General features: G+C 36.8%; 1 protein-coding gene across 11 annotated transcripts in view; it reads left to right on the top strand.

Moving 5' to 3' along the window:
* Ten-m (teneurin transmembrane protein Ten-m) overlaps positions 1 to 25,838 on the top strand; it is a 774,430-nt gene that overhangs the window by 503,580 nt on the left and 245,012 nt on the right. For 2 of the 11 annotated variants that reach the window (XM_089732316.1, XM_089732313.1), the window contains exon 2: positions 6,810 to 6,906. The exons of 8 other annotated variants lie outside the window; for them this stretch is intronic. In XM_089732316.1, coding sequence (XP_089588442.1) covers positions 6,879 to 6,906 — 28 coding nt within the window. In that variant the 5' untranslated portion in view covers positions 6,810 to 6,878. Of the gene's footprint in view, positions 1 to 6,809; positions 6,907 to 6,981; positions 6,997 to 25,838 lie in introns of those variants that run through there. One more of the 11 variants, XM_089732321.1, reaches the window with a different exon arrangement.

The raw sequence follows: 25,838 nt of genomic DNA, 5'->3' as shown, positions 1-25,838 counted from the left end.
TGTCAATTGTTTAAGTACCAGTCACACAGTTCGAAATTGTACGTCAAATGAAAAATGTAGTTCATGTTCACGTAGTCATCATTCGCTGTTACATTTTATTACAAAAGGTGATTCGGGTGAAGCACCGAAATCAGTAGACATTGCCACCCACCCTAACGGAGATCAAGACAACGCTATGCCAGATTCACTGTGCGCATGCGCATTGGAACAGCAGTGTTTTAAGACGGTATGTAATCAACAACCCACTAAAACTATATTGCTTGGTACAGCGATATGCAATATTATGGATAATTCAGGTACGTTCTTGAGTACTGCCCGAATATTGGTAGATAGTGCATCGCAACGAGATCTGATTACTCTTGAATTTTGTAAGAGACTTAATTTACCAATTTATCCTTCCGAAACAAAGCAAGTGTGCGGAGTGGGTGATGTGAAAAATTCCATTGAAGGATATTGTTGTCTAACACTTTGCTCTTGTACTGAAGAATCAGTGCGTATTACAATACAACCTCTGGTAATCAATAAAATTACAGGTGAACTTCCTACCTCAAAGATCGATACTTCAAGTCTTAATTATCTAAAACACATTAAGCTAGCTGATGACAGATTCTCACAGCCTAGTGGTATAGATTTGATTGTGGGTTCCGATGTATTCTCTCGAATTTTACGACCTCATATAATTTCTAGGGCCCCCGGTGAACCTGTAGCAATTGAGACTTCATTAGGTTACATAATAGTCGGCCAGGCACCGGTATTAGCTCCCTCGATAGATAATTCATACTATACACATTGCACCTTTGGTGAGGACAATTTGGATAATGAGAATAATGTTTGTATTGGTAATTTTTTGAAATTAGAGGATATTCCAGACGTCAAGACATACACGGAACAGGAAGAGGAGTGTGAAAGCCTTTATAGACAAACGACTACTCGTGATAGCTTAGGTCGTTACATTGTCTCGTTACCATTCAAAGATACTCCTAGTAAGCTGGGTGACTCATTGCAAGCATCAATGCGTAGATATCTTTCATTGGAACGTAAGCTGCTATTGGAACCCGAAATGAGACAAGAATACGATAAAGTCATTAAGGACTATTTAGAAAAGGGATATTTAAACCCATGTTCTAGAAATATAAATGAGTCCTCACTCCAGTATGTTATTCCACATCACGGCATCGTTCGAAAAGATAAAAGTACAACAAAATTACGGGTAGTATTGGATGGCAGTATGAAATCATCATCGGGACTGGCACTGAATGATATATTACAAGTCGGACCGAATTTGCAAAACGACCTTTTTAGAATAATTTTAAATTTCAGACTTTTTAATGTAGCGATTAGTGCTGACATTAGGCAAATGTACTTGAGGATTTTAGTAAAGGACGAAGATAGGAAATTCCTGCGAATGTTGTATCGCTTTGATCCAAGCGAGGAGATAAAACTTTACGAATTCACACGTGTGCCATTCGGTTTGTGTTGTAGTCCGTTCCTTGCGATCAGGACTGTGCGCCAGTTAGTGACGGACGAGGGATCACAATTTCCTCTCGCGGCTCCAGTAGCTGACAGTGACGTTTTCACTGACGATTTGGCTACTTCCTGTGCGAATGAAGAAACAGCGGTCGAACTTTCTAATCAACTTATTAAAATGTTTCATGCTGGTGGTTTTGATTTGGTAAAGTTTTCAAGTAACTCACCAGAGGTTCTTTCTAAGATACCCTCTTCACATAGAGAATTCGAAGTTATAGAATTTAGTCCAGATAGCTATTTAAAAATACTGGGACTAAACTGGCTTCCAGCCGAAGACGTATTCACATTCACAGTAAATTTACGGAACCGCGAATGTACTAAAAGAAATATTTTATCAGTTATAGCAAGAATCTGGGACTTAATGGGATTCGTAGCTCCTGTTACACTATGGGCCAAGCTCATCATTAAGTCACTATGGGCTAATAATATAGATTGGGATGAAACTCCTCGCCCTGAAATTGTAGCAGCTTGGCATCGATTCGTGTCTGAGTTGCCAATATTGGAAAATGTTAGAATACCACGACATACTGGCATTGCTATGGAGTGCATAGTTAGCTTATTGGGATTTGCTGATGCATCTGAAAAGGCCTATGGAGGTGTCGTTTATTTACATGTTTATTTTCCACAAACAAATAAGTTCACTATTACGCTTGTTTGTGCCAAATCCAGAGTGGCGCCGTTACGATGCGTGTCATTGGCAAGACTAGAATTATGCGGTAACTTGATTCTCGCAAAGTTGATGAGAGCAATTATTGACAGCTATTCTCATCGCTGTAAAATAAGTAATGTATTTGCCTTTACGGATAGCACCGTGGCTTTGGCATGGATTCACTCATCACCGGCTAGATGGCATACGTTTGTAGCCAACCGAGTAACAAAGATACAGGATGAAATACACCCCAGAAACTTTTATTTTGTATCGGGTAAAGAGAATCCAGCAGACTGTCTTTCACGCGGCTTAACACCATCACAATTGATGGAGCATCCTCTTTGGTTCAGTGGACCCCGATTTGCTCATCTACCCATTTCAGATTGGCCAGTTAAGAATTTTGATGCCACATCGATGACTGATATTCCAGAAATGAAACCAGCTCCAGTGCTATTCACAACTGATGATGCACGGAATGACAATATATTATACACGCTTGCATGTCGTATTTCATCATGGCCCAAGCTGGTCCGTATTGTACTTTATGTTCTCCGGTTTATTAAATTGGTACCGAGTAAATTTGATATTTCCCATTTAAAGGTGGCCGAAACGAATATCATCAAGGCCGTACAGCGAGTTCACTTTGATAAAGAACTTAAGAATATGGAGTCTGGCAAAATATTACCGCCTGCATTTCAACGGCTCAGAGCCTTTGTTCACGAAGGTATCTTTCGTGTTGGCGGGCGATTGGAGAATGCTCACTTGGAATTTGATAGTCAGCACCCTATTTTACTTCCCGCTCGTGACCATGTAGTGAACCTTTTGATAGACTATTATCACAAAAAGTATTTGCACACCGGACCGCAGCTCTTAATGTCTCTGATACGCCAAAACTACTGGATTCTCTCTGCTCGGAATATAATAAGAAAGCGAGTACAGCAGTGTAATATATGTTATAGAGCAAATCCCCGAAACCAATGTCCATTGATGGCTGATTTACCTGCTTGTAGAGTTCAAGAAACAAAGGCCTTTTATCACACTGGTATAGATTACGCTGGCCCATTACGTATTATTCCCTACAGGCGACGTGGTGTTCGTAGTCAAAAGGCGTATATTTGTCTGTTCATTTGTCTAGTTACCAAGGCAGTTCACCTAGAACTCTCAACGGACTTGAGCACAGCAGCTTTCCTGAATGCGTTCAAGCGCTTCATTGCGCGGCGTGGTCCAATCAAAGTAGTATATACCGACTGTGGAACAAACTTTTTGGGAACTCACTCATATCTCAAGGAAATGTATAAATTGATTTCCTCTGAGCAGTATGCAGATAAATTTGCAAATGAATTGCGTGATAACAATATAGATTGGAAATTCAACCCACCATCAGCCCCTCATTTTGGCGGTATATGGGAGGGTAATATTCGGAGCGTTAAAACTCATCTTAATAAAATAATTGGTAATCAGCTTCTCACTTTTGAAGAAATGTTGACTACACTTGCTCAAATTGAAGCATTATTAAATTCGCGACCTCTATCAGTTTTGAGTTCAGATCCATGTGACCCTCAAGCTCTTACTCCTGCACATTTTATAAACTTAACACCATTAAAATCACTACCTTCAGAAACGATAACGGAACATTCTAATCTCATCCAAAGGAAACGTATTGTAGACAGTTTGGTCCAGTCTTTTTGGAAAAGATGGAAACTTGAATATCTTAATACATTACAAGTTCGTAATAAATGGAAAAAAGATAGCACTCCTATTAAAACTGGCACAGTTGTACTGCTTCAATCTGAAAATAGTGCTCCTCTTAATTGGCCATTGGGTATAATACAGGAAACTTTTCCGGGTCGTGATGGAGTTGTAAGGGTGGTTAACGTTAGAACGAAAACTGGTACTTATCGTAGACCTGTTGTTAAGGTTTATCCTTTACCAACACAGTAGTGGTTCGATATAATTCTACATACATACAGTCCACAAAATCTAATTAAATATAATTAAGTAGTAATTTAATAGTCTAATTGAAAAATAAAAGTAATAAGTCTAAGATAATAAGATTATTTATAATGTAGGTTTCATATATTATTATAGTGTTTAACTTTGAAAGAGCTTTACTCTCTCAAACTGGGGGGCATGTTTACGCTATCTGCAATGGATAATTAGCATTGATGTTTTTGAACGTAACTGAGAGCGCATCGATGTAGTCCCGCCCCTTTCCCCTCCTATATCAATGACACTTTTAAATTGAATTTTGAATCGTGCGCATCAAAAATTGTGCGATCGCGAAAAAGTGGTGAATATTGAGTGCAGCTAAGTAAGTACTTAAAAAACTGAAAGCTTTTCATCAAGATACAAAGAAAGAAGATAGGAGTGGCCACTCCATGAAGATAGTGCTACAAATATTATCACTACAAAGACACAGACTTTCGGTGAGTTCCTAAAAATATTACCTACTACCAAGTATCAAATCGATTGCGCTCAAAATTATAAATAAAAAAGAACCAAGCCCAAACAGTCCTAAAAAACGAAGTAACTAATGTCGGTCTATAATATTTTGAGAAAGACATTTACTATTGTAGACTTCGCTTCCAACAGCAAGGAAGTAAATAGACAGATTTCAATAGTTCACTTGATTCTATTTGCAACTCCACTTATACAATCCTTAGATATGTGCTCACTACATTATACACCGCTTTTTCTGCTCTTTTTTTCATACTACCGCCTTTTTTATTATGTTTCGTCCTCAGTACTGTCATTACTCTCACAACAGATTTGTTATTTGGCAATCCGGTTTGAAGGGTGGGATAGCCATTGTGACAATATTAAGACCTTAAAACTATATCTCAAGGTGTGTGGCGCGTTTACGTTATAGTTGTCTAAGGGCTCCAGTAACCACTTATCACGAGGTAGGCTGTGAGACCAAAACAAAAACCGAAAATTGACTTAATTTTAACATGCTAAATTTTATATTAGTTATTTAACAACAAACCGCTATGAATACTTATTAAAATTGTATTTTTACGATAAACGATTACTGTTAATCAGGACCACAGGAGAATTTCATCAATGATTTACGGTGTGTGTGTACTCTACGGCGTCGCAAACACCGTGGAAGACACCGTATAACCGGGGAGTGACCGTGCCGACCAATTTTACGGTCTGCCGAAGCCGGTCGGCCGATTCAATTTCGGTGAAATTTTATTCCTCGGAATTCGACTGTGCCACAGAAATTCTATCGATGGCCGAACGTACTATTTTCCCTGACGTTTGCCGACCTTATGTCGACGCAAAGGAACCAAATGACCGTTATGAATCGTGGAATATAAAAGTTTTACAAAGGGGAAATACAATTTATTTTTCTCGACATGTAGTTCTTGTTTATATCTCGATAAATTCTAGAATCGTTTGCGCGATGTTCTTTAGGAATGTAATCTTTAAATTTACTTGGACTTGACAATCAAAGATGTGTATCAGGTTTTCTACCAATTTCTAAAGGATGGATTTATCTTAAATTGCATTATATAGAGATTAGTGGGAACATTGTAACCAACTTATTAGGAAGTTTTTAATTTACTAATGAAACGCTACCCTATAGCCGTAGTTTGCCGGAGTGGTTCTTTTGTATTATTTAAAAAAAAATGAAATAATACTGACTTCTGATCAATAACTAAACAAACTAATTTCATTAATAATATAACTTCAACTCTCTTACTCTTATTAATTAGTATATTTTTATAGCAGTAATGCGTTTCGGTTCGAAGGGTGGGGTAGCCGTTGTAACTATACTGAGACCTTAGAACTTATATCTCGAGGTGGGTGGCGCATTTACGTTGTAGATGTCTATGGGTTCCAGTAACCACTTAACATCAGGTGGGCTGTGAGCTCGTCCATCCATCTAAGCAATAAAAAAAAAACCGAAAATAATCTCTTACAATAAAATAATATTTTAGTCCCGTTTAACTCAGGAGATATCAATCAAAAGCCACCCTCTCTTGTATTTAAACGTAGTGAAATAATGTAATTCTATTACAAAGCAAATGTTCAATGTAATGTTCGACGGGGCCGAATCGATTTCAATAAAAATGTACTTTCTTCAAATAAAAGTCGTTTATCAGCGTTTAGTAAGATTCAATTATTGTACACCGAAATTTTGCAAAGTATCTGAATAAATAACCTTTTTTTGCGATACGACTATCTCACTGACGTATATTATATTAACATAATGTAAATTTAATATCAGATTAATAAAAAGTATTGCTGTATAAATTGTATTTTGAACTTACAGTAAGTTTGATTTTTTTTTTCTTAGATGGGTGAACGAGCTCACAGGCTTAAATGGGTGGACGATCTCACAGCCCACCCGGTGTTAAGTGGTTACTGGAGGCCATAGACATCGACAACGTAAATACGCCACCCACCTTGAGATATAAGTTCTAAGGTCTCAAGTATAGTTACAACGGCTGCCCCACCCTTCAAACCGGAACGCATTATTGCTTCAGCATTACTACTTCACGGCAGAAATAGACAGGGTGGTGGTACCTACCCGCGCGGACTCACAAGAGGTCATACCACCAGTAAAAAAAATTTGATTTTTGAGAAGATTCCATTATAAAATGATTCTTTTTCTTCAAAACAGGCACTTGACAGTACGTGACCGCGGTTTGTTCTGCTTTTCATTTGGAGAGACGAGCTGACGGTTAAACTGATGAAAAGCGGCTATCGAGGTCTACAAGGTAAACGCCACTGCCGACCTTGACACATGAGGTTGAAGTCTGATTTGCCATGGCAATCGTGTCGACAATATCGTTGTAAAAGATAACATGGTAAAAATTATCTCTTACTATTTACTAGCGACCCGCGCTCGCTTCGCTTCGGAAACTGTAATTTATTATTAATTTCTCCACCATTTAATGGATGTTATTATAATATATAAACCTTCCTCTTAAATCACTCTATCTACTAAAAAAAACCGCATAAAAATGCGTTGCGTAGTTTTAAAGATTTAAGCATACATAGGGACATTGGGACCGAGAAAGCGACTTTGTTTCATACTATGTAGTGATACATTTTATTAGTCCCTTCAAAATGACCATATGTATCACTTGAAATTTATAATGGAATCCAATTTTTTAAATGAAATTACAATAATGTTCTTAAGGTTTGAGGATTGTATCAACACTGTTTAGTAGATATAGCTAATCCTTAAATACTGTTATTATCAAAGCCAAAATGACCATCAGAATCTGCATATAATATTGTATGAGATTCTTTAAATAACGATGTCAATAGTATTGCCAACAACTTGGGACATTTTTAAACATGCTAATCTGTAATGAAAACACGTAGTTGCTCCAACAAAATAGTTCATTTTGTTTTCAAAATATATGGTATACCTATTATGAATCATTTTAAAATAATTATTCATATATTTTAATATTCGACCCCAGAAGCTGGATCTTAATAATGATCTGAAAAGACTAGGGGATCTTCCATACGCGTTCAAAATTGCCGTATCTCCGTACCAAAGTCATTAATCAAAAACTATGCTATTAAAATGGGGTGCCGAATGATGGCAATACGTTATCTATGCGAGTATTCTATTGTGCCAGTACGCTAGTATTGTTTGGAGCAATAAAATACTATGTAACGAAGGGTGGGTATTTGTAAATAACCAACCACTCGCGTCCATAACTCTTAATTTTTTTGGCATGTCATAGATCATATTTATTGATACAGTGATATTTCTGATGGCTCTATTTGTTGTTTAGGAGTGTGCAGTTTTTTTTTGTATAATATTTTTTTTTTAATTGCAATATCTGAGCAAGCAATGTCCAGACTTCGACAAAATAGGGGTAATCACAAAAGCTTCACATGTCTAAAATTACACTTCTTTAGCTTAAACTGCTTTTAAGTTCTTAACAATCCCATTTTATTTCTTATTTAACTTGTAACCCGTTAATACCAGACTAAAAATGAAGAAAGAAAAGCACTTCACTACCTTAATAGCACTTTCACCACGACGAAATTCGCATGTGTATTTTTTAAGGATTTATCTAAAAACCTTTTCTGAATACCGTTAATTAATAGTTAATAGTTAAAGGTTAGAAACTATAAGCGAAATTGACGCTTCGATCTATTTAATAATTATTTATCATCACATAGATAAGTTCCAACATTCAGGACTGGTAAAAGTTTTAACATATTCATCGCACATTAAGATGGTAGTCAGTAAATAAACTTCGTGTTTTTGTTATGTATTACTTAGATAGATGAATTCACACCTCACTTGGTGTCTAGTGTCTAGCTATAGACATCATAACGGGAATATCAACATCCAATTTCAAACACCGGGTCTAAGTTTCAATTGTCCAGTATCTACCTACGTTTATCGCAATATGCTAGTATAATACTCAGTGAACACTACCACCAATTCTTCGGTTGGTAGCTAGTTGGTAGCCTTTGAAGACACGATATTTGATGTAATAGTTATTATTGTCAAGTATACATATAAAAATCTACAATGTTATAACTGTAAAAACGCCACATAGCCGAAATTATCAGCTAATGAATAAATATCCTGCTAGTTTAGTGTTCTACAACTATGTATATTAATTTGTACAAGTTTTGCGAGCGATATTAAACCGTAAAAAAATATTATTACACAACTATCTTAAATCTTTTTGATATCTCTCAAAGGTAATTGCGGTAAGCGTTAAGGAAAACGAAATACAATATTTCAAAAAGATTTTTCTCTATTACAAAGTCAAACAGAATGAGAGATAAAAACTCGGACGCTAAAAGCGTGTCCGCTGAAACCGAGAAAGCGCTTTGCTCTCCCACCAAGCTAAATTGTTGGCGATGGTCAAATATTACGGGAAGAAAGATTTTAAAACAATTGAATTTGGATTAATTTTATACAGAAATTAACAGCTACTGGGAATTTCATTAAGAAATGATTTTTCTTTCAACTTGGACAATAATTTTGAATTACTCAGAGCTATTGTGTCGAATCGAGGTTTTGCCTTTTTTTAGCTTCCATAGTTCGACTTATATTTAGATATTTAAATCAGCGAAAAATTGAAAGTGTTGTTAAAGTTATGTAAAATGATTTTTAACTATAGTTATAACTATTTAAGAAATTACCTGTATGATAATGTAATTATTTAAAAATGTTTTTTAATTGCTATTAAAAAAAACTAAGCATAGGAATAGTAGTCAGTAACGCTGAGACCTTAGAACTTATATCTCAAGGTAGGTGGCGCATTTACGTTGTAGATGTCTATGGGCTTCAGTAACCAATTAACAACCAGGTGGGCTGTGAGCTCGTCCACACATCTAAGCAATATATATTACTGATGGTTGTGTCAGTAACCTCTACATTACACACGGCTTTTAGGCATTCATGACTCTTAAACTACCAAACGATTTCTATATCAAATCATTTTTCATTCTTTTCCTCTGAAAATTTCAATTGTAATCTGAAATAACGTGAAAACTTTTAAATTATGATTATTTAAAATGTGCTATTTAAGGTATAATTTTATTAGTGTAAGTAGAGATTTATAAGTTCATCATCATATCATATTTGATGATATGATGATGTTCATATCAGATTTATTTAACTAATTTCTATATTAACACACATATGTTTCAACTGAACCAATCAATTCCCATACGCAGATTCGCGCGTGTGCTATCCGCCCTGAAGGTCGTAATTCCTCATGGACCGGGGCGAGCAAAAGGGTCGGGGCAGTTATTTATAAACCAATTAAAACATCCACCGGACTCTGCTGATAACGCGTCCGATCATACGGAATAAACCCCTTTTGTTCGACTTTTAGGGTCTGAAAGGTAATGGCGATCATGAAGCAATGATTCACTAAGTAATAATTATAATGGATTTTGAATAGATAAGTAAGGTATTTTGATATTCTTGAAACTTTTTATAAGTATATATAAATATATAACATATATAATTTTGATATTCTTTTTACTGGTGGTAAGACCTCTTGTGAGTTCGCGCGGGTAGGTACCACCACCCTGCCTATTTCTGCTGTGAAGCAGTAATGCGTTTCGGTTTGAAGGGTACGGCAGCCGCTGTGACTGTACTTGAGACCTTGGAGCCTTGTATCTCGGAGTGGGTGACGCATTTACGTTGTAGATTTCTATGGACTCCAGTAACCACTTAACAACAGGTGGGCTGTGAGCTCGTCCACTCATCAAAGCAATAAAAAAAACTTTTATTTTAATATTTAGTTAATGGAAGATAGATAGAGAGACTAACTATTGTATTGTAGCATGCGTATTCAAAGAACGATTAACAATTATTTTGACCGGGTATGAAATAAGCAACTACGTCCTCTACCTGTGACTCCTCTCATTGTGCCTCATAAAACAAATTGACTACAGTGTTCTTAAATGTAGCCGTAAATAATGTCTTAAATCACAAATAAAATACCTCATATCTGAATTCTCAGAAATCAATGTCTCTTTGAGGTTGAAATTAGCCCAAACGATTTCTTTGACTAATCTTTTTTATATTTGTGTAACTCAATTAGACAATCGTTATCTTTTATCTTTCATTTTCTTAAATAAACCTAAATAACTACCTTAGGCCTTCTTCTCTTTATGTTTAGATTGTAACATAAAAATCCGCTAATTTATTATATAAATTGAGAAATGCTAAATAAAAAATGCTTTGATTAATAAATCAGAAACTGTCTGACGAAATTTTTAGCTTATGACAAATCACATTAAATATTACAAATGGCCGGCCCGAGGACCTTTTGTGTGTAAAACATTAAGGATATATCTCACTCAAACTAAATTACAGGGTTCAAACAAAAACAGTTGCTTGACTGATTCGCATTAAATTATTTAGGGTTTTAAATGTCTTCGAGTTTATCATCCGAAATAATACTGAGACGACACTCTCAGTATACTATACTTACTCTACAGTATACTATACTCAGTATACTATACTTGAGACCTTAGAACTTGTATCTCAAGGTGGGTGGCGCATTTACGTTGTGGATGTCTATGGGCTCCAGTAACCACTTAACACCAGGTGGGCTGTGAGCTCGTCCACCCATCTAAGCAATAAAAAAAAAAGTATAAATTTCTTTATGCAAATTATTTCATTTAATTATTTTGTTTATTGAAAATACAAAACGTGTACAATTGCACAGCTGTGCTTGGATTAAGTTGTAAACATGTTTCTCAAACAGGGATCTTCTTCGTACAGAGCACAAAATTGGATTACTTTTTTAGGTAATGGTCCAAAAGTTCTAGAAATAAACTGTAATAAAATAATAAATACAATCTATGTGCCTTACATTTTCACGGGATCTCTGTAAATTGCTATAAACAAAAATAAACTTCGTCAATGCTTTTCTTTTATTAAGTGTTGTATTTCTACAATAAATAGCAGTTATAGAAATATGTTAATCATATAAATGTATTTTTTTTAAATACAATACATAAACTCGATTGCAATTATAAATGGCACACAGAATCTCCTAACTATTTCGCCAAGTATTTTGTCAACTTATAAAAAATTTTTTGTTCATAACAATAAAAGTATGAAAAGGAATAAAATCCAATAAACTTCGATAGTAAACTTAAGCTGAAAGTTAAGTTACCAATAAAGTTAACATGTAGCTGCGGGCTATTATGTTGTATGGTACACAAGCCGTTATAGCTTCCGGGCGGATATGTCGTAGCGTTTAGTGCGTGCTACGCTGCTACGCCGCCCCGAACTGCGGTGAGCTACGGCGTAGATGGATACGAACAATAAAAATGGAAATCTTTGCTTAGCTTTTAATTTCAACGCGAATGTATCTATATAAATCTGAATATTCTATATATTATGTGGATTTTAAGATTTGTCATATTATTTAATAAATATAAATAAAAAAAAAACTTACGGACTGACCTACTTGTTGGCTTTCTCTACTGCAATAATAGCGACCTTACTGTCACTTTCTACGTAGTTCTCCCACTATCTCTAGCCTAACTTCATTCCATAACATTACCTAGAATCGTTGATATCGTTTGTAAAACTTTGAGAAAATCCAATTAGAAAATGAACATGAGTGAACTTCACGCTACTGAGATGTGACAACAAAAAGCTTACGTACCAAATACGAACTAAATTTAGATTCGCCACACGTTAGCCAATGGTCTTAGCTTGCAACCTGAAAGGTGTAGGATCTCCTATATTGGTTACTAGTGAAAACGGTGGATTGAAGCGGATAGTTGTATTGAAATACGATAGCATATTAAAACAACAACAAACCCGATTATATTAATATGGAAGTTTAATATTGATTAATCCACTCGCTTAATCACGAGCCGTTTGAGTGATGTAAAACATTAGTTTCAAGCCGAAATTCAGTTTTTGTCAAGACAGCAGTTTGGACGGCACTGAGAGATTGGAAATGTAATTTAAGACATTTATATTACTGTTGTTTTCCATTTAAATCTCATTGTTGAACAAAATATGTCAATGTATTTTGTTATCTGAAATAACCCATTAATACTTTTAGGAGCATTTGTGTTATGATCAACTACAACCAACTTTTAGCTTAAGTTTTTTATTTTATTTATTTATTATTGCTTAGATGGGTCGACGAGCTCACAGCCCAGCTGGTGTTAAGTGGTAACCCATAGACATCTACAACGTAAATGCACCACCCACCTTGAGATATAAGTTCTAAGGTCAGTATAGTTACAACGGTTGCTCCATCCTTAAACCTAAACGCATTATTGCTTCACGGCAGAAATAAGCGGGTGGTGGTACCTACTCGCGCGGACTCGCAAGATGTCCTACCACCAGTAATTACGCAAATTATAATTTTGCGGGTATGATTTTTATTACACAATGTTATTCCTTCACCGTGAAAGTATATCGTGAATATTTGTTAAGGACGTATTTCATTACAAAAATTGAAATCGCATATGAAAATCATCATTACATGATCTTCCCTAAACGGGGCTCTAGAAAAGTCTTCAGTGGCAAACAGAAGTCTAGAATCGTTTTGAGCATTACCGATGTCCATAAAATTTTCAATACGTAGACATTGCAAGAATTTTATGACATTGCCAACTCCTAAAATTGCACGCAACCTTTATGTTAGCAGATTAATAGTTATCTTAATCTATTTGTTTATTTATGTGTTTTTTGTTATGGTTTGCTAATTGTTCTACAACAACCTCTTTGAAATAAACAAGTTTCCCTAACCACTAAGTGGTACTAGCATAAGTGGTACCGTTTGAAGTCGAACTATGAACTATGTAATAATGTGAAAAAATGGGCGATATTCACACCTGCTTCGAAAATATGAAAACAGAATAAGTGAACTTTAAAACAATGTAACTAGAATTGTATTTCTATTCTCTTGGCTTTCAGAGTCGGAATTTATGTACGTTATAAAGTTAGAGTTTTGTTGTATGTTTGTCACAATGTGATGCTTTTACTGCTACCTGCGTTATCCCGGAGTCCAGTTTGATTTAGTGCCTCGATTGAGACGAAAATATCGAAGATCGAATTTCTGTCGCGCAAAATCTATTCGGCGTCTTGCTTTTATTTACCCGATGGGATGTGGTTTCAAAAGTTTAGTATGTTACTTTTGTATTTTTTATATTTGCGATATAGTTCCAAAGGTTAGTAGTAGTTTAGCCGTTAAGTTAACTATTTATGTGCATTCTTGCGTTGATTATCTGAGTTGGAATTTCATACAGTCCTTGTTTACATCAATTATCTGTGTTATCATATGTAGTTATATGTACGTACATACGAGTATGTCATCCGTAATTTTAACATAAGGGATAATTAGTTTTTTTCTTTTTTCAGTAAGTAGCTTTGTCTTCTCTTTGCTCTTTCCACACAATATGGGTTGGGCGCATTAGGTCCTATTTTTCCATTCAGGCCTATTTTACGTCATCTTTGCACTCTGGCCTTTCTTTCGTATATTCTCTTTCACACAGTTCGTCCAAGTCTTTTTAGAAAGCTCCGTCCCACACATTACCATCTACTTTCATACCCAGAGCCTTTTTGGCTACATGTTCAGCTTCTTTTCTTTTAGCTTCGCTAATTGGATTTTAACCTAATTACTGACATAGATAAACCGAATCAGGACACATATTAGCTTGATTCGAAACTATATTTGTAACGTTTGATTAGACTTGACGACCCCCAAATATCAATTTTCATTACAACGCACACTATTCATGGGTAAATACATCAGCGTTATACGACGTCACAAATAATCCTGTGATCACGGAGGTAAGTCATAAGCCGATGTGTTTGTTGTACTGGGACAGTCGTCAGTACGATGTAGGCCTTGTTTGGGCCATAGGAAGGTCGTTTCGTGTGTCTAAATTTATAAACTCGCCGGAGAACGGCCGATATCTTCATTATCTTTTGACACAGTGGACGTATGGTCGTGCAAATAGACTGCGCAGTACAAAACGATATGACAGTTCCGTGACGTCACTGTTCCTAAGTCAGGCAACGACGATTTTGATTCCACTCGAGCGATGACACCTCGACTCTGCCGAAGCCCACCACCCGAAGTAAGCCGACGATTGACGAGTAGTTTTGGCTCACATCTACTAGGTGACGTGCTTTCGCTTCATTTGTCGTGTTCGGATGAAACATAGGTACATACATTACTATCATTGCTCACGGATTCAATCGTACGGTGTAATGGTACTTAAAAAATGGGTCTGCGACCTCATACTGGAAGTAGTAAAGTACACAATACAGTAATAATAAATTTCATTAAGACATAAATCGAACTTTTAACTAAATATCAATATGGCTATTAAATAACTATAATGTAGATCGTGTGTGATTAAAATTATTAATTAATAAAATAATTGAGTTTACCTATTTAAGTCAAAAATCCAGGACGCTCTCGAAGGAACGTGCAGACTTGTAGATCCGTAATTCAAACTATCAAGATTAACTCAACGTGACTAACTTTTTCCTTTATCACCTAAAGTAATCGGTAAACAGGTTACTAGTAAAAATCTAAATAAAGCCCGCACTTCCTGGCTGCAACTACGGTCGAGGCTATACATAAACTAATGTATCAGAACGGCTCTTTGTCGCAATACGAAACTGCATTGCGGTGAGACTATGACAAATGGTAGAAGCCACGCTTTACAACTTGTCATCTCACCGTGAGGTTTTGAAGACGTGATTGGAGTTAAGGTCCCGTGGTGTGGAATGTTTATTAAACGTTACCATGGCAACGGGCCTGACATTCGATTTCTGGAAATTTAATTTTCTCTTCGTGACGTAACGTGTATCTAATATGTTTTTTCTGTTATAGCCGTTATAAAATCGAATTCTGAGAACTGTTCTTCATATTTTAATATCAGGCTTTTCTTTAAGTCTGAGGCTAAAGTTTTATAAATACTCGGAAAAATTCATTTGAGTCTCGTAATTCAAAGAATTCAACGGATTTTTTATCCGAGTACATTTTTACTGTGAGCAGCAATTAAAACAGTTAATACTAGTTGAAAATGAAATACCTTGCTCATTTTCTGAACTTACAATGAAAGCAATGAAGCTATCATGAACGTCAAACAAAACAAAGTTATTCTAAAAGCGTCTTATCTTATCGACAAGTCGTTGGAGAGCAAAGTCGAACTCGGTTACAAAGTAATCAAAATTATACACAAAAAAAAAAACTCAAAACACAAATCAAAGGCAAATAATTACAAAGCGTAACGCCACTGCAAAGGCCCGAGAAGGTTACTCGGGAACACTTTACGAAACCGCCGAGTGAACACGCTTCGAAAAACGCAACCGCAGACCGGGCGGGGAAACAATACGCCGAACCGCCTCCGAAACGATACCAAAATACGCCTAAGACAAACTTCGAGTTTCGTTCGTTAAATTAACCGCTTCTGGAACGTTCCAGTATCCTTTCAGAAGCTGAAAAGATCCTTTACATAATATAGTCTATGCGAGCCCATTCACGGCGTGATTACCGCCGCGGTCGTCTCTGTGGAACATTCGTTATTTTTGTGTAGGCAACCGTATGTAACTTACACTGGTCGTTGCCTAAGTTGCAGTCGGTACGCGCGAATAACGACTTTACGTCAACGGCAGTAGTTCCGAGTGTCAATACGTGTTAACTTTGCGCGGAACTAAAGCGCAAAATTTGCACGCGCCCGGGCGATATTTCATAGGATTTTCGACCTTATTGCGGAGTGGGAAATTTTTTTAGTCGGTCGAAGCTCCGTTCGCCGTCGGTGCGAATGTCGCTGTGTGAATGGCGCCCTTTATGCTCGTGGTATGCGATGTTTTGATTAAATGAAAAGTGATATTCGATGTGCGTTGAGCATTTTTTCGAAGCCTATCAATGTATCAGTTTTAATTGGCCCTAGAATTTACCCTTTTTATTAAGGCCACTTCTGTCACACTTTGTCTCACACGCACACACATTTAGATCTTTACGAAATCTGCCCGCCAAAATTTATAAATAGGATTTCTAAATTACGTTCTATAAACAAATCGGACTCTTACGTTCGGTAATTTACTTGAAGGTATTATCGCAAATCGAACCCTTTTAAAAATTCACATCCGATAGGAATAGGCACTTAATTACAGAAATAGCAGTTTTACAAATTCATGCTCTGAATCGGTCCGATGCGACCTCTTCAAAATACTTAGTACACTCTGGTTCCATTTCATGTTTCAATTGGATTGTGGTAGCTTTAAAACGATAATATGAACTGAAAAAATTACTCAATCACATTGAAATTTCTATTTTAATTTATTTATTTTAATTATAACTTTTAATTCGTTTGTAAATCTAACATCTTGATTATGCAGCTACAAATTGCAGACACTGTGTGCAAATCTGTATGGTCTAATACCCTATCTAGACGAAATCACTAATAAATATTTGAGTACTTTACAAAGTAATGCCATACAGCGCCATCACAACGATGCCTAGACACAAGAAATCTAAGCCTCAATTTATTTCACAGTGTTATTTAAATAATCAAAGCTGAAATAACGACTAAGCACCGCTGACAGGTGACGGTCAAAATAAAGATTCGAGTGAGAGATTTGTAAGATAATGAAGTGAAAATACTACGGATATCAGTGCGAAACTTGTATTTTAACGTAACGAGAAAAGCAAGTTCCTGTGAGCGAGGATATTCAATAAACTCACAGCCCAAACGTTGCTATTCGGAACTTGTTTAAAGTAAGAAGGCTACCTTGAAATTATCGTTAGCGCGATAAAGATTTGTGTTGGATTTATTTAATTCACTAATCGGTAACACTAAAATATCGTCGAAGGGAATATGGGTAAATAACAATCGACTGTGGAGACCAATGCGATACTTTTGCGAAGAGAACTGTAGGTATTGTTTATCATTTTGCAAAACCATAAAGAAACCACGAGCTAGCTCGTTATAAATTGTCTTCACATAAACAAGTAAGTGTATATTTTCCAAATTATATATATATATTTTTTTTTATTGCTTATATGGGTGGACGAGCTCACAGCCCACCTGGTGTTAAGTGGTTACTGGAGCCCATAGACATCCACAACGTAAATGCGCCACCCACCTTGAGATACAAGTTCTAAGGTCTCAAGTATAGTTACAACGGCTGCCCCACCCTTCAAACCGAAACGCATTACTGCTTCACGGCAGGAATAGGCAGGGTGGTGGTACCCACCCGCGCAGACTCACAAGAGGTCCTACCACCAGTAATTACGCAAATTATAATTTTGCGGGTTTCATTTTTTACAGTGCGTTCATGCCTTCACGCTGATTCGATAAAAAATGATTAAAATGTCAAAAACAACGTCAATAGCATGAAACATATTGAATTGCAGAGTTCTCTTCAATCGTGTTCAAGAAAATCTAATATTGCCGCCGGTATCCAATGCTAACCGCTAACAGTAATAAAATTAGACCCATAGTACCGACCCACTGATTTTTCTCGCGATTCCGATCCGGTGTTAGATTCAGCGAAGCACTGCTCTTGCAAGGGCTAGTGTTAGCAATCCTCTCAGGTTGAACCCTTGACCTCAACTACCAGTCCGAGAGTTTTCAAAACATTCCGTTAGGGTACCAACGATTAGGGCAGGGAAAAAAACTCATATTTGCATCGATGATAAATATTAGTCCAATTGAACGTTCTCTCTGACGCGTAAAGAAAAAAAAAGATGTGTGGTGTCGTGGGACACCGGATAGGAACGAAGTTCCATATTATAAAAATATTAATTTTAAATTCTATTCGAGGTATAAAGCAAATAAAACTGGAGGTTTCACAACAACCCACGGTCATTCGGTAACGTACGAACTTATTGTGGTACACTTCATTCACGGTTGTTTGCGTAAGAGTTAGTGTATTGCGCAAACGAACGCTCTAAGATCATGGTCAATGAATGATAAAAAATATGTTATTTTTTGTACGTTATTACAAAGTTAAGTCGTACAATGTGTGCATTACTAATAAAAATCTTACGTTACGGACGTTTTCCCCCAGTTAGGGTACCCCCTCGCATCGTCCCATAAGGAACTTCGTTCCAAAAAAACAGTTACATCCGCGTTGTGAATGTTAAAATGCAGCACTTTTTGTTAGAAATCGATTAAGCCTGCCACTCGTTGTTTTAGTTATGTCTGGATTTTAACCGGATTTATTTTGCTTCGCCCGCAGTCATAGGATTTCGGTTCTACATGTGTATTGTTAGTTTGGGACCGTTTACATAGCTAACGTGGTTTAAACTAAGTAGTGTAAGTAAAACCGAAACAATATTTAATGGTTAGACAATTGTTTGGAAAACGGGATATGTTTGAACTCTAAAATTAATTGTAGGATTGCAATGGCGAATCATATTTTTTAATGAATTAAATTTTTTTTTTATTGCCTTTGGAGGCAGACGAGCATCCGGCCCACCTGGTGGTAAGTGGTTACCGTCGCCCATGGACTTCAGCAATGCCAGGAGCAGAGTCAAGCCGCTGCCTACTGCTTAATACTCTCCACAAGCCTCGTTTGAAGAAGGACATGTCAGAGCTTGGGAAACACCGTGGAGGGGAGCTCATTCCATAGCCGGAAAATATATCGATTTGGACACAGAGAAAACGTCACTGAGTTCTTCATCACGAATTCAATGCAAATCTAAAAGACAAGGACATAATTGCACTGTAGGAAGGTACCATCCTATGTTTGTAACAGAAATTAGCAAGATGAATGATGAACAGTCAGTGTCGGCACGTCTTACCAAACCATATTCGAGTTGGGAATTAGGAACAGAACTGTATAAAATTTATTAGATCATAAAATGTGAATACTAACTCAGTCTGATAACCAGAAGTTGGAGAAGTGGTCTATTGAAATCAATATCGTAGTATATTTTCTGGCTATTAACACGTTGAATGCCATGTTTTTTTTTTATTTGCTTAAATGGATAGACGAGCTCACAGCCCACCTGGTGTTAAGTGGTTACGGGAGCCCATAGACATCTACAACGTAAATGGGCCACCCACCGTGAGATAAAGAAGTTCAGTATAGTTACAAAGGCTGCCCCACCCTTTAAGCCTAAACGCATTACTGCTTCACGGCAGAAATAGACAAAGTGGTGGTACCAGCCCGTGCGGACTCACAAGACGTCCCAACACCATTTGATACGTGTACACTTGACGATTAAACACATAGAGGTTTTTATTATTTATTTGCACGATCAATTTTAGAAATCAAATACAAAAAGAGGTGGACGCCTGCAATTTTACGACAAACGTTGCGGTAGGTTCTTGGTGGTTTTTATTCTTCAAATTGTGTAGACTTTCTGTCATTATTGGTTCTTCACGCACGAACGGCTCGGAAGACAGCGCCCTGAATATATACAACGGGACCTGTAATTTATTCCGCGGTTAATGTTCAGCATCTTCCATTGCTTGTTTCATTATTTGATGTGGTTTTTGAATAGTGTTGTGCCAGCCACCATTACTAAGGTCTCAAAGATCTATATTAATTTCACTTATTGGATCAGTATATAGTTTCTACAAGAAACAAGATTGTTAGTTTTTTTTTTATTGCTTAGATGGGCGGACGAGCTCACAGCCCACCTGGTGTTAAGTGGTTACTGGAGCCCATAGACATCTACGACGTAAATGCGCCAGCCACCTTGAGATATAAGTTCTAAGGTCTCGAGTATAGTTACAACGGCTGCCCCACCCTTCAAACCGAAACGCATTATTGCTTCACGGCAGAAATAGGCAAGGTGGTGGTACCTACCCGCGCGGGCTCACAAGAGGTCCTACCACCAGTAATAAATGTTATTCATTTGATTTTCACTTAAATTACCGAAGGATCCCAAAATGACATGTTTTTTTGTAGTAAAGCTCAAGATATGTTGATCAGATGTGCTTGGCCCAAAAAGACAGGTCTTTGTTTAACCTTTTCCAAATTTAATCCGGGTGATGCTGAGTGAACGAACCGCTAGATGCTCCTATTTGTACTGTGCATAATAAATAATCGGGAACAAACCACCCACGTGCGTTAGGCCTCAAAATAGAATTTGCTTTTCGGAACTAGAAACTGAAATGTATAGATTGTATTAAGAATTTAGATTCAGAAAGAACAAACAAAGAAACTTGAGCTAAGTACTGCGTCACTGTCAGTATAGTAATCCATATATTAATAGGCTCCATCATTTTTTACAACTTCGTGGGTGGTGTTCTTACGTGTAGCTTCCTTTTGCGCACGTTTAAGAACAAGATAGGTTACTATAGCCGTATTAGAGCGCATGAGAGGCGTGGACATTAGCTCTTAAGTTATTGAACAGAAAATTATGGTCGCCGTTGCCAAAACCGGCCTAGAACCATGATGAAGCAAAAACTTTGTACTCCTTTTTACGAAAATTATGCGGACGGAGGCGTATGAAATTTCCCACACTTGAAGAGAATATAGATAAGGAGTGCAAAATGCTAATACCTTTTTAAAATTATGCGGAAAAATACATTATATCAATAAATTAAACATTACATATTCTACCATGTATTTGACACACACACACACACACGCATATATATAAATACTCTTTTGTTTATTGTTAAGGTCTGTGATCTAACCGAGAATAGATTAATATTGTTGGTCTTTAATATTATTTGCCTATAGTGTAGCTTTGGCGAAATATGTGATTAAAGAAGTAAACTTTTTGAAAATAGAACCGTAATAATGTTCTAAATTATAATTTAAATTAATAATTATAGTCGAATTTCGTTTTCTGTGCGACCGCTAGTAATAATAATGATGTCAGTGAATCTCGGGCATATGTCAATCTTTTCATTGACATTATTAGCGATAGCGATTGAGAACGAAACTTGCCGTGTATGTGTAGAGTAGCCCAACAAAATGTATCAAATTATGCATTCACCATTTTCCCTCAATATTCAAAACTACCTCCCTTTTGATGGTTAATTAAACGTCAGCGTTGTAACGTTTCGTGATTAGACGCGGGGCGGCGCTGTAGTCGCGGCCGGAAGTAACGTCGCCGCCTACCCCTGTCACTTCCGGCGCTAGACGGCCTACTACTGGCTCTCGATTTCTTAGAATGTATTTTTACTTTTTTTTTTTTTTTTTTTCTTTATGTATATACCTACGTACGTTAAATATGTTGTGTGGTGTATTTGACTAGAGATGTTTCGGGTAGGATCATCGCATTTGATTCTTGAGAGAGCAGGTAGCAAATATTATCAGAGTAACCCTTGAATAATTTTCTGATAGACGCGTCATTCTCTAGTACCAGCTTAAGCTTACCATTGGCCATGTCATTGACAGTATTATTTTAATGAATTTTCATCTTTTTACTAGGCATTTTCTTCATATTTCGAGTCGTAGTGTGGTTAATTAAAATTAACTTTTACGATGTTATTTAATGTTTTTATGTGAAAATTTAAAGTTCTCGAATTCGTTATAGCTTTCGTGTTCTCGTGGTTCGGTTCTTAGATATTGACGTCGCGCGGGTCGGTACCTACCAGCACAACGTCTATTTCTATTAAAACATTTACTTTAATGCCTTAATGGTCTGTGATGTTATACTATATACGGTTGCGGGTTTGAAGCCGGTCAAGTACTTTTGAAGTAGTGTTTTTGTAAGCCACATACATACATAGATAGATATGACTCGAAGGTGCTTCTATTGGTAATCCAAATGAAAAACATAAACAAAATAATAAGAAAAGCAAGGCAGTAAAGAATACACTTCTGGCGGTGGTGCTGGTCTTCCAACGGCATCAGTCGAACAATGTCTACAATAACAACACACCAATTTATTGTTAGCGTTCGGTGAATCTATTGTGAACAAAGAGCTTAATTGTTTAGAGCAGTAGATTAGAACATACTTTTTTTTTTCCTACCTATGCTGATAGCCTTGAGAGGTTATTTCAGCGTTGCCCTAGCGTGTAGGTTAGCTTTCGGGGCTCAAACCGAAGGTGTTGCTAACACTGGTCCTACCGGGAACAGTGCTTCGTAGAATCTACCACCGGATCGGAAACGCGACCCACTGAGAAGATCCGGCGAGAAACTCAGTGGGCAGGAACATACAGAAATAGCGTCATGTATACACAGAAAATATCGACATTAAGAAAACTAATATAGGTTTAGTATATGATATTTATCGTCGTCGTGGCCTAAAGGATAAAACGTCCGGTGCATTCGTATCTAGCGATGCACCGGTGTTCGAATCCCGGCGGCAAATACCAGTTTTTCTAATGAAATATACGTATTTCATTTGGAAAATGAAGATTTTGTAAATCGTGATTGACTTCCATGGTGAAGGAATAACATCGTGCAGTAAAAATCAAACCTACAAAATTATAATTTACGTAATTACTGGTGGTAGGATCTCTTGAGTCCACCCACTACAGGTAGATACCACCGCCCTGCCTGTTTCTGCCGTGAAGCAGTAATGCGTTTCAATTTGAAGGGTGGGGCAGCCATTGTACTGTAAAAACGGAGAGCTTAGAACTCATATCTCAAGGTAGGTGGCGGCATATACGTTGTAGATGTTTATGGGCTCCGGTAGCCGCTTAAAATAAATAATAATAATAACCGTCATCACGTAGACTATACATTAGACACTGTATAGCCATCATACTAAGACTATACATAAATAATAATAAACTTACGTTACGGACGTTTTTTCCCGGTTACTGTACCCCTCCGCATCATCCCATAAGGAACTTCGTTTCAAAAATTAATAAATGTGACATTAAGTTTAAGTAACAAATTCCTTAAAATGTATTGGTGTATCTCGAACCAGTGGTCTGGTCTTTGCCACGCCGAACCACTGCCGCGAAACGGGCGATCCTCGTTCGCTACTAAAGACAACCAAATCCTAATAATGCCTATATTCAAATAAAATATACTTATTACTGCGAAATGAACTTTGTTACTGGAAAGGTAAAATTCAAAATCACATGTTGCTTACCCGAAATGCGGTACACGCTTTGTTCTGGATACGGGCACATTGATACTCGAGAGCTCATATCCACATATTGTCCCCTTTTCAATGAAAGGATTCTGTTAGTTTTGTCTTTTTTTTTTGGTAATTACGTCAAAGGCCACCGAACATTTGGACATCTATCGCGTTAAAACGATATCAATGAATTCAATAATTAAAGCTTTATATTGTCCTCGATTTAGTTTTATTTTATTTTATTGTTTAGATGGGTGGACGAGCTTACAGCCCACCTGGTGTTAAGTGATTACTGGAGCCCATAGACCGTAAGAGATCTACAACGTAAATGTCGTCACCCACCTTGAGATATGAGTTCTAAGGTCTTAGTATAACTACAACGGCTGCTTCACCCTTCAAACCGAAACGCATTACTGCTTCACGGCAGAAATAGGCAGAGTGATGGCGGACTCACAAGAGGTCCTACCACCAGTAAAATTAGTGCTTAGGATGTTGCGAATGATTTATTGTTTTTGTGATCTCCGCACAAATATGTTGACTGTTATTTTTAGTATTAACGAATGTGATATTCGTCGAAGTTTCAGTATTGTTGTAACTATCCTAAATTTCTCGTAGAAAGCGTCTGTTGTATTTTATTTTACGCATTCAAAAACTGTGATTTTGTGTTGACAGCCGTAATTATATATAAGACTAGCTTTTGTCCGCGACTCCGTCCGCGTGATATAGTTACTATGGCATAACGCTAAATGTTACACCCCACTTTATTTACGTAGAAAAAGGAAATATTTTTGAATTATAGAATATGTTAAGGAGCTATTTAAACCCCTATTTTGAAACATTCTTTATTGGTGCTCCACTTGTATTGGTCTTACCGTGATGTTATATAGCCTATAGCCTTCCTTAATAAATGGCCTATCTAACACTGAAAGAATTTTTCAATTCGGACCTGTAGTTCCTGAGATTAGCGCGTTCAAACAAACTCTTTAGCTTTATAATATTAGTATAGATTTTGAGTGATTTTTGTCAGAGAAAGACTAGGCAGGTTTAATTGACCGCTTGGGAATGATTTTTCGTAGTATACTGATATTATGATGTATTATGAGCTCGCGTGAGTAAACCCTGCTACCTCTAGATTAGTCTAGATAGTCCTGCGTTCAGATTCGTTGGATTGGGCAGTTGCCATTTCATGCGACTTTGCGTTTTACATAGCGATGCCTATGGGCTTTTGTAAACTTTCAAACCTGAGCTGAGCCGTGAGATGGTTTGTGAAATCTAAATGAAAAAAAAACCATGTTATTTCTTGAATCGTTATGAGAATTCCAGTTAAACAATGAACACATTTACTAATCTATTTCGTAATTAAAATATTAGACCAGCTATATAAAATTCTTTATTCAACTTGAGTACACGCAGCTAGTAAAAAATCGACTATGCCACTTTCCCACGAGATTCCAGTAGTGGAATAAAAAGTAAGCTCCAAGACACGTCATAAACGACCCCGGGTGACCTCTTTAAGGGGTCCATATTCCTAATATGCGTACGTGCTAGCGACCTCAATGGCCGTGATAAAGAACTAACGTGCCTCCCTTTGTGACAACTTAAACTTGCTATCCACCGAGCTAAAGATCTTATATTATAGCATATCGACGCTTGAAAGGCAAACGTGACTAAGCGACAATAACTGCTTTGTACATAAATGATTGGCAATAACCATATTCTATGCGCAAAAAATATATGTTTGTAAGTCTATTAAAATAATTTCAATCATACAGCTAGATTCGTTAAAAAAGATTTTTTTCAGGTATTTCAACTTTAAATTAGTCTACTGTAAAGTTCACGCATTGTCGCTTAGTCACGTTTGCCTTTCAAGCGTCGATATGTAAATCAAGTAACTAAATTTTTTTAATTTTTATAATTAGTTAAAAATAAAATGTACTAATATAATCTCTTCTCTTTTTCTCCACCTTATCCCACTAGGTGAGGTTGGTACAACAAATTTTTCTATTCCATACTCTTCTATCAGCCGTCATCGCAACACTCACTCCTCTCTCATATCATTATTCACACACTCCATCCATGTCTTCTTCGATCGACCTCTTCCCCCTAAAATATACTAATATAATAAATATTTCAATAACATCAGACTATAGGCAGAAATGTCTAATACTCAGGATTTTTACTAGCATGTCTGACATTTCCCAGTCTCC

This window comes from Bombyx mandarina, chromosome 13, assembly GCF_030267445.1.
Source record: "Bombyx mandarina strain Sakado chromosome 13, ASM3026744v2".
In the NCBI taxonomy this organism is placed as follows: Eukaryota; Metazoa; Arthropoda; class Insecta; order Lepidoptera; family Bombycidae; genus Bombyx; species Bombyx mandarina.
The sequence above is the reverse complement of the archived record's forward strand: the minus strand, read 5'-3'. Positions and strand labels throughout refer to the sequence as shown.